The sequence below is a fragment of the Triticum aestivum genome, chromosome 2D (genome assembly GCF_018294505.1).
Source record: "Triticum aestivum cultivar Chinese Spring chromosome 2D, IWGSC CS RefSeq v2.1, whole genome shotgun sequence".
NCBI classification, from domain to species: domain Eukaryota; kingdom Viridiplantae; phylum Streptophyta; class Magnoliopsida; order Poales; family Poaceae; genus Triticum; species Triticum aestivum.
In genome coordinates, this window is record NC_057799.1 from 14,564,511 (window position 1) to 14,575,427 (window position 10,917).

General features: G+C 43.7%; 1 protein-coding gene across 1 annotated transcript; it reads right to left on the minus strand.

The window, feature by feature from the left end:
* Positions 1-587: 587 nt before the first annotated feature.
* Positions 588-1,867, minus strand: LOC123048295 (cytosolic sulfotransferase 5-like). Its single transcript, XM_044471425.1, has one exon. The coding sequence runs from the start codon at positions 1,811-1,813 to the stop codon at positions 773-775; it is 1,041 nt and encodes a 346-aa protein (XP_044327360.1). The 5' UTR covers positions 1,814-1,867; the 3' UTR covers positions 588-772.
* Positions 1,868-10,917: the final 9,050 nt, after the last annotated feature.

Here is a 10,917-nt window from a genome sequence, read left to right on the forward strand (position 1 = left end):
CTGGCTATGTTGGTCAGCTGAAATAAAATGTTTACATTGTGCATTTTTTGCTTTAAGTCTATAGATTGTACTCCCAATTGTTGTTGGATATATGCTAGCAAATGAGATGATAGTATTTGCCTCGAGATAAACATATTCTACACTTGTTCTTATAGTTTGAGGGCATACGTCCTTGTCGCTGCAAGTGTATTTTCAGTAGACGTTCTGCTTGTTTTCCTCAGTGCCCTATCCATACTTTCGATCATATTATTGTTTACCCTCTTTTTTTGTTCTCGTTTTCTATGGCATTATTGTTTTTATCGGATAATCTTTTGACCTAGCACCTACCAAATTGTTGTTGAACAAATCAGTTTTTTGTGCTAATTTTGTCCCCTCTGTGAACAACCTGATATGATACAATAACATGATTATGTGGCACATCACTTCATCTCACTGTAAACCTGCTATCCCAGAAGCATCTATAGTCTGTAAGATATACGTATACAGTTTACACTCTTTCAGGTAAAATACAGACCACTAAAATCACAGTTACAGAGCAGCTAGTTGTGGCAAATGTACTGGTGAATAAATCAGTGTATCCCACCTTATGAGGCCATATGCTGTTTTATTATTATTATTCCCCAAATTAAACCACAATCAACATACCACGTGACACATATGGTAAGCAATCCAAACAATTTTAGAAAACCACAAACAACATAGGGCTCTCCTCTCCCTAACCAGAAGCAGCAGAGTGCAAAGGAGAACAGAACAAATAACAAATGACTCTTGCTCAAAACACAAGCCCGGAGCCCTGGAGCTTCTCCTCGACGATGCGATCGAGCTTCACCCCCATCTCGCGGTTCATGTGGTTCGCCCAGTCCCCTACCTCGCCCTTCCTATAGAACACGGAGTTATCAACGTGAACTCTATTCCCGTGGCTGACGCCGCCGACCTGGTTCACCTCTAGGCCGGTGAGCGTCTCGAAGCTGCACATCCTCGCCACCTCCTCCGCGACGCCGGAGCCCTCCTCGTCCTCGGTCAGCGGGACGCCGAGGAAGCTCGCGAGCCTCCTCACGACCCGCGCCGGGTCCAGCTTGATCTCCTCGTACTTGAGGAAGAGGACGGTGTCCGGTCTCGCCAAGCTCTCCTTCCAGTACTCGAGGCAGTGGTCCCAGAAGGGGCCGTAGGGCGAGAACCCCTCGCAGAACAAGCCGAAGGCGTCGTCCATTGACAGGCCGGCTCCGCCGCCCCGCGCCGCCAGCTTGTTCTCGAAGTGCAGCCTGGAGACGAGCGTGTCCTTGGGGTCCCGGCACAGGTACACGACCCGGCAACCCAGCGACCGTGTCTCCGGCGGGAGCAGCGACATGGGCATGTGCGTGGCGAGGAGCCTTGTGGACGGGAGCGCGCCGAGGTTAATGTGATCGTCCCCTCCGGTAGCACCAGGGATTTCGATGAATGGCACGAGGTGCTGTGCGTGGCGGGTGAGGAGCGGGTGGTCGGTGGCGCCGAGGCCGTGGCAGGACCGGTTGGCGATGGTGAAGGCAAGGGCCTTAAGCCAGGTGGTGCCGCACTTGGGCTGCGTGGCGAGGACGACGTCGTCTGCGCGGGGCAGGAAGGCCCGTCTGGTGCGCAGGACCCCCTCCAGCATCCTCGGCTTGAACCAGTAGCCCTTGTACTGGATGAGCGGCTGCGGCCACCCCTCCCTTGACGGGAGCGAGGATATGAAGTCGTTGAGGCTCTCTTCGGATAGGGCGTCTTCCGGTGAGCTCTCGGTGGCGGTGGCGCTCTCTGGTGTACTCATCGGTGGAGCTGGTGCTGCCGGTTGGGCCATGGCTGGTGTGGGAGGGGAGGCGATCGAGGCGAAGCTGGCCGTCTTGGCTATGATTTGAATGGGTATCGAAGAAGCTGGTTGCTGCGGTGACCACATCGAGCCGTAATAGTTTATGGAGGGAGCAGCATCTCGTGGCGCCGAAACTAATTACAAATTAAGAACACGTCCGCATCCGGGACTCACTTTAATTCTGACGCATGCATGGCTCCAACGACTCGCACTAATCACATCGTGCACTCCAAAGTGACATGTCCATTGAGATTCACCGAAAATAATGCTACTGTATCCCAAACAAAACATACCATCTCCCTCCTTGAAAGAGTGTACTTTCAACTTTGTTAGATAGTCTATGTTTAATAATATTTATTCAATGATACACCAACATTTATGCCATCAAATTAGTAGCATTAGATTCAAGATAAAATATATTTTCATTATATAGCTATTTGGTTTCACAAACATTGATATATTTTCGCATAAACTCAGTCAAACTTTAAGATAGTTTGATTCTCCAACAAAGTTGAAAGTACACTCTTTCAAAGACGGAGGGAGTACATCCAAGTACATCTACTAGCTACAAAGCATAATTGGACTGAATACTAGGAGGATGCAACAAACCAGTACAAAGGTTTCAAGTATATAAAGTTTCAAGAAGATATTATGAAGGATGAATCATACCATTCTCCGGCCATGCAAATGGAATGGAATAATACATCTCATCTTCATCAATCTTACCGCATCTCAATGAACGGAGGTCGAACAAATGTTCTCTCGGAAATGATGCGGAGTAATTCGTGTGCGGTTGTTGTCTTTGCCTTGGTCGCTTTCCACAAAATCCTAGAAGCATGCCATCAATGTTGTAGTGCAGAACACGCCCATAAAGCTCGATCAGCAACTCACGCTCTTTGTTGTGGCTGACACATCCGATGTCTACAAATCAATCCGAGACCTTAAGGCCAAACCTTTGCCTCGTAATCCCACATCACAAAAGCATCTACAAAATGATGCCATCAGAACCACCACACGTCACAAGCGCGTTATCCATCTTCACTAGTGATGTCTGAAGATAACGTAGGGTTGGACAACGCATCCATGAGAATGTCTCCGCCACGGTGTTGAATACTATTGTGTTGCTGAAAGCATTATAGTGGTGCACGGACCCCCAATGTTACCTGCCACAGTGGGACACATGTGCATTAGAAGAGCAGCTGGGGCGACCCCTCCCTTGATGGGAGAGTGGATACGAAGCCCTTAAGGGTCTCTTCGGATAGGGCGTCTAACGGTGAGCTCTCGGTGTCGGTGGCGCTCTCTGGTGAGCTCATCGTTGGAGCTGCTGCCACCGGATGAGCCATGACTGGTGTGGGAGGGGAGGCGAAGCTGGCCGTCTTGTGGCTATGAATGGGTATTCAAGAAGTCGGTTGGTGCGATGATGACATGGAGCCGTTATATTTAATGGAGGGAGCAGGATCGCGTGGCGCCTAAACTAATTTGGAATTTATAACACGACGCATCCGAGCAAATGGAGAGATGCCTCACTCGAGATTCCCTCTCCCTGCACATATAAAAATGACGCACAACAATCATGCATGGCCCCAAGCCTCCAACGACTCGCACAGATTGTCCCTTGAGATTGCACAGAAATAACGCTTATGTATCCCAATCAAAATATATATCCAAGTACATCTACTAGTTACGTACATAGCATAATTGAACTGAACATTAGAAGGATGCAACAAACCAGGACATAGATTTCAGGATATTACATGGGAGGGATCATATCATCGTACGACCATGCTTATGGAATAACACATCACATCTTCATCAATCTTGTTGCATCTAAAAGAACGAAGGTCGAACAAATGTTCTCTTGGAGATGATGTAGAGTAATTCGTGTGTTGTTCTTGTCTTGGTCTTGGTCGCATTCCACAAAATCCTAGAAGCTTGCAAACAATGTTGTAGTGCAGATTAGCAACTCACACTTGTTGAGAATAGCAATCATGCTTATACGTCCCACATTTAAATCAAGTAGTGGTGACACCTCCGATCCCGGCTAATCAATCCGAGACCTTAAGACTCAAACCTCTACCTCGTCATCCCACATCACAAAAGCATCTACAAAATAATGTCATGAGAACCGCCACACGTCACAAGCGCATTATCCATCTCCACTAGTGATGTCTAAAGATAAAGTAGGGTTGGACAACACATCCATCAGAATGTCTCAGCCACAGTGTTGAATACGGTTGTGTTGCTGGATAAATTATAGTGGTGCACTAACCCCCATTGTTGCCTACCACGGTGGGACACAGGTAGAAGAGCAGGTAAGTCCATCTAGTGAATGCTCCATTGGCAGTTGTCCACCCTGAAAAGGAGGTGCTTCAGCCACACCTTCGAGTATAGCTATAAGGCTGAGGCGCAGACGTGCTGACGTGCTGCGGCGGCGTCGTCGAGCCAGGATGTGCAGACGTGCTGTGGCGCCAGGATGCGCCAGGATATAAGGCTGAGGCCCGTGTCGGATATAACATGCACTAGATATCCATATCGATGTGATGCAGACGTGCTTGATAATAAAACAAGCATTCTTTCCTCTTCTAAGTGAGGTTATAGTTTATGTTTATGTGTCCAAGGTTTATCATCCGGTAATCCATAGCACTGACCATACAAATTCCATGTTTGACCATAATTTTCTACTACCGTAAGTTATTGTGCAAATATAGAACACCATAATCATTTCATAAGCACATTTGTTTAAGATGGCAACATTATGCAGGGTGGAGCATGATGAGAATGAAATATTGACCAAGCTATATATAGGAAGAGTTGAGAAGCTGAGAGTTGAGGCACCAAGAGGTGATGAAAAGGATATTTATGACAATATAGAGTCGCTTGCGAACATAAGCTGACCGCAGAATAGAGGATGTTGTGATGACATGCCTGAAAGATGATATTTGTCTCAAGTCATAGGTCATATGCGGTGTACATGATGTTTGATCAATGTTTCTACGTCTATGTTTGGTGTTCCGTGGTGGCCGAAAGAAATTGGAGAAGGGTGCATGATCTTGTTGTAGGTCCAGTTCTCATCATTCTTATGAGAGTCGTCTCACCTTTAGTGTGTTTCTTGGTGTTCTTGGTTGAAGCTTCAGCTTCATGGAGGATGAGAAAAAAATGTTTAGTCGTTTTGAGCAATTCTGGCAAGCCTATATACTCTAGGTAAACCACTCCCGCAAGATGAATTCATGAGAGTTTACCACGAATTTCGTGCATTCTTAGGCAAAATCATAGCATTGAATTTCCTTCATCTTATTAAACTCCCGTGTATGGAGGCGAGCACAAGCTATATTCGTTGTTGAGTTGTAAGCAATATTTTCTTACACCGTTCGCTTTTGCTAATTACACTTGGTTAGATTTTGCAAGCCGTCACTTTCCCGTGGGTTGTGCTGCCCTTCTCCTTTTTTCTGCATTTCTATGTGGGTTGTGCTGCCCTTCTCCTTTTTTCTGCATTTCTATGTTGAAACCATCTTTCACCCAGTAATGGTTGACTTGCCTTTTGAAACATACTGCCTTGGTGTATTTTCTGCTTTCTAAATTTATATCACCTCTTTCAGTACTACTTACTGACACAGAAAAGTGTTCTTGTTTACAATTCAGTGTGTTTCAATTTTTTCTCTCTTTTACTTTGTAGGCTGATTGGTGCAGATGATGTACGATGTGCCTGAGGGGATTGAGTAATGCAAGCGAACCTTATGTCTTAAAAAATGGGAGGGTGCAAAGTGTAGCCGAGGAAGGCGGCACACACACACACACACAAACGCGCACACACACACACACACACACACACACACACATACCCGCCCGCCCGCACGCACACACGCACATCATGACGCAAAATTGCGGAGTTCAAGGACATATGATGTTGCTTCATCATGACATTGACATGTTAAACTGAAGGCGCTGCAAAACTCTAAATATATGGGAGATATGAGAAATGGGAGAAAAATATTGGCACTTGTACGACACAGTTAGAAACCGTAGAAAAGGTGACAGTGCTATGTACTCCACCTGTCGAGAATATCGACGGTGTTTCTGATAACCAGGCAATCAGGCCATAAGGCTGTAACAAACAAAGCGCGCTCAGGGAACTTATGCTATATTACTGACGAAGTGTAAGAAGCATCTTTGAAAAAAATAGTACCCCCACTGATACCTTTCTTCGGTTGCTTATTGTTACTATGAGACTTGTGCAATAGATTTTTTGTACTCATGAGTTCCGTTGTGTGTCGACCATGATTGAAAACAATAAGAGTGCTAGCTTTCGATTTCACCCAGTCTGAGGTCCGAGCTCGGATGACCCGATCGTGACAATCGCAGAGGTGCTCCCTTTACTCCCTAGCCGAACAATCGGGAACGTAGGGGTAAACACAGGAGCAAGGCAACCCAGCTTGCGGAACACTTAAGTCAACAGGGTGCATATTGTGGCGTAATACAACGAAGCCATACAAATATAATCATATGCAAGAGGAAAGGCTTCATAAAGGAAGCCCCCAAGTAAACGGGGTATTTGAATTTGTGTGTCACAAACAAACTTTTGACAAAGAAGTTTTTTCACAAACAACTTTTTGCCAAAAAATTATAATGCTTGGTCGATCCGAACAAAATTTAAAACTAAAATCTTTGAGCATGAAAGCGACTTAGCTGGTTAATGTGCTCGGTGTTGATGACGCGATTCGGGCTTGTGGCGGGACGAAGACGCCCATTGATCTGTGACAGATCCGACAAGGTTCGTAGTCCTCGGCATGGCTGAGGTTCCAACCCCCAAGCCCGAGGTGTCCGAGCAAGGAGTTCGGCACTCCGGAGTAGTGACACGGCTCGGCCGATGTGGTAAGGCGAAGCCCCCAGTCTAGCCGAGCTGGCGGAGTTGGTCGGTAAGGTGACAATGAAGCCCCCACGCCAGTCAACCTGTTCGGCATGGTAGACGTCAGTTTGACGAAGCGACGACGCTGCGCGGTCGATGTGGTGAGATGAAGTTCTCGGTCCAGTTAACATGGCGAAGCTGTGATCGGCGGATGCCGAAGTCTAATGCAGGTCGGCTGGTGATGCCGAAGTGATCGCGTAATGCAGTCAAAATCGATTACCTGCACACATAAAACTGCGGTCCAAATAATATATATATATATACATATATATATACATATATATAAACATATATATAAACACTATACTGATCACGGGATCAGAATAATATTCTGATCACAACCTGAACTGCCTGAGTAACGCGCCTGAACTTCCCTCTGTACGAACCCGACCTTCGGGCTATCTTCGCAACCGTGTCTCCCCGCGCGAATTATTGTGGTTAGTTGTGTTCTATATGATGTTAGTGTAATCTAGAAACTTTTTTAGCAACTAAATACCCGTTTTAAATAGGAATCTCGTCGTTGGCGGATTTTGCTCTCGGCATTTTACTTGAACTTCACTCTGTTTGTCACGTATTTTTTTGCTCGTAACTCTCCATCCACTCACCGGAACACTCACTGGAATTGAGCAAGTGATATATCGGTGGAAAGCTGCTGTAAACACGCAACTTTCCCGTGTTGATCGTTTTTTCATACTTGCGATGATTTTGAAAGTTTTTCATCTAAAATTCATTCATTGTAGTTGAACTTCTGCTGTTTCCACGTTGAACTTCTGTCACGTATTTTCGTTTGTAATTTTCTCATCCATTCGTCCGTGTTACACAAATGATATTCCTTTCGTACAAACCTCTCTCACAATAATTTTTTTAACTTTCTCCGACGAAGGACTTGAACTTATAAGAACAAAACTTTTAGACTTTGCTTTCTTTTTTTAATACAAAATGCACACCGTGTAGTACGTGAACTTCTGGCAGTTATCAATCTGAACTTCTCTCGGTTACGTGAAAATATCTGAGTTTTTTTAATGAATTTTTAATTTGTTTTTCTTAATCCCTTTTTATGAATTTTGAAGCGCTCTATTTTTAAAAGTTGAACTTCTTGTTATTTTATTTTTGAACTTCTTGTTTCCATTCTTTAAGAACGAGGAAAATCTGAGTTTTCTATAATCATCGAACTTCTCCATCTTCTTAATATGGACTTCCTAAATTTATTTCTTAATCTTTTTTTATGAAATTTTGAAGCGTTCTATTTTTAAAAGTTGAACTTCTTGTTTTTTATTTTTTGAAATTCTTGTTTCCATTCTTTAATAATGTGGAAAATCTGAGTTTTCTATAATCATGGAACTTCTATATCGAACCGCTCTAACTTTTTTATTTGAATATATTTTATGTATTTTTAGAAATATGAAAATTCTAGTTTTGTTAGAAACATCAAACTTCTTCGTTATTTTGAATTGAACTTATTTGTTTTATTCTTTAGTAACCAAAAAATTTGAGTTTTTAATTAAATATGAAGCTTATCCACATTTTTAAATTCAACTTCTTGGTTTTATTCTTTAGTAATGAGAAAAACTGAGTTTTTAATGTACAATGAATTACTCTATTTTTTAAAATTGAATTTCTGGGTTTAATATTTAGTATCGGGGGAAATCCGAATTTAAAAAAAAGGGGGAAAATCTTTTTAAAACTTTTTTTGTTGTTCCCTCATTTTAGTTTGAACTAATTAGTTATTCTTTAGAATGGGAATCTGAGGTTTTTATCAACTTTGAACTTCTCTATTATTTTAATTTGAACTTCTTAGTTTTATTCCTTAGTAACGAAGATAATCGAGTTTTATGAACCTCTTTGTTTTAAAATTTTGAACTTCTTGGTTTTATTTTTTCATAATGTGAAAAATCCGAATTTTTTATAGACGTCGAACTTCACCATTTTTTAAATTGAACTGCTTAGTTTTATTGGTTGTAACGGGGAAAATGCTTTTTTTATATAAACAATGATACCGTGCCATTATTTTTAATTTGAACTTCTAGTTTTTATAGAATGGGGAAAATCAGTTTTTTAAATTTTCCTAGCCATGTGGATATTTTGATGGTGTGTTCCTTTTTTGGGGGAACTTGTTGCAATGAATATTTTCAGGTTTCATTTTATTACCTTTTCCTCATCCGAACTTTTGTGTTGGCATGCACCTACACACACATACACTCGCATGGTTTTAACACACATCTAACCATCAAGATGTTCTAAAATTTGAACTTCTGAGTTTTATTCGTTTAATAACGAGAAATTTCTGATTTTTTATAGGCATTGAACTTCACCATTTTTAAAATTTGAACTTCTTAGTTTTTGGTTAGTAATAGAAAAATTATATTTTTTTTATAAACATCAAACCACTCCGTTATTTCAATTTGAACTTCTAGTTTTTTAAAACGGGGAAAATCATTTATATATTATTTTTGAAATGTTTTTTTAAGTTGATTTTTTTTGGAATTCTTCCTCCATTATTATTTTTGAGCATCTACATTTGTATTTTTTGAACTTCTCTTTTTTTTTTAAAATTGAACTTCTTGGTTTATGAAATAAACAACGAACTTATCCATTAGTTAAATTTCGACCTATAGCTTATTTTTTAAAACAGGGAAAATCCATTTGGGAAAGAGGGTCACACGACCATCTTCATCATGCGAGGGTATGCAATGACTGGCACGAAGGCGTGCTCACTAGTTATACTTTCTTCCTTTTGTTCTTGTTTGAACATCGTCTTTTTTTAATGATGAACTTCTCGCGTAATTTTTACACCATGTGTTTTGAAGTAAGAGACTGATTGAAATGTGCTTGTTGATCTCACTGAAGTTTTTGATTTGTTTGAATGTTATTTTTCTTCTTTATTGTCAAGTATTTCGTATTTTGAACGTTAACCGTTCTTATTTTTGAACTGTAAGTAGTGAAAACCTTAGAGCAAATAAATTTGAATTCTTTTATAAAGTTTTTGGTATATCAACAACATGTACAAAGCAGGAAATCACAACCAATAAAACAAAGTTTTTTGTCGAATATTTTTTGCATCAGACTTAACATCACGTTCACACCACCACCAAACATCTTTTATCCTGTTTACCATTGCACATTCTTTTTCCTCACACTCTGAATTGTTTTTTTGCTTCTCTCCTTTAGAATGGTAAAAATGCAACGCTGTAGAAGCTAGGAATGAGCAAATTTTTTTTAAGAAAACTAGTGACGGGGAGGGCTACAATTTTTGACCATGCACATAAACAAAGAGAAAGATGATTCAGACCTACTAGATATTGCTTCAACGGTAGCCTCAATACGTACACATGGAAGTTCAAAGAATGCCACTGTCGATCTTTTTGAGACTACTAAATCAAACTGAAGAAAAGCATCAACTTGTTTTGATGTACAAGCGAAGGGACATAGAGAGAGATTGGTGCAGGAGGTGGCTGCTCGTCATGGCGTTTGCTGAAGACGCATCAGCCCAATCTCCAGATGCGTGCACTGCTGCCCGCACAAGTTCCAGCACGAAGGAGCACGGACGGACACAGGTGGGGCACTTGGACTGCTGAAGCAACAGCCAGAGCAATGTCCTACGGAGGGCAGCGACCGTAGCCGGACAGCAACGTGCAAGGGACGCGGCGCCGGATGCGCGTGGGATGGCCGGCTGCGGCGAGTGGGATTTGGCCGGGGGCTCGCACTGCAGGTAGCCTGGCCACGCGCACGCATTGTGGAGCGACGGTGGCGCCATCGGCAGGTCGAGGGGGCGGTTGACGGTAGATGGAGGCCACCTCCGCGGTGGAAGCAGGGGAGGAAGGCCGGCGACGATCTGAGTCGGCGGGGCGCGGCGGCGGGGTGGTCCGGGAAGGAGGCCACGACGCGCGAGTGACCGTGGAAGACGGAGGTTGGGGCGACGGCGCCGGTTGCCAGCGGATCCAGGAGTCGGCGGGGCCGGTGGAGCTGGGCGCGGTGGTGCGCGTGGTCGGGGCCAGTGGCTGCACCGTCGGGTGGAGGTGGTGGCCGCTGCACCGGCTCGGCTTCCTGGTGGGGGCGGCAGCGATGGGAGGCGACGGCGGCGGCGCGGGTGGTGGCCGGGGCCAAGCGATAGCGCGGGAGGTGGCCAGGGCCCGACGGCGGCGCAGGGCGCAGAGGGAGGCGGCGGTGGCGCGATGCAGTTCAGGGGACGGGC

What these genes read in the sequence shown, in the direction of transcription:
- LOC123048295 (XM_044471425.1), bottom strand. Translation starts at nt 1,813, where the DNA reads ATGGCCCAACCGGCAGCACCAGCTCCACCGATGAGTACACCAGAGAGC.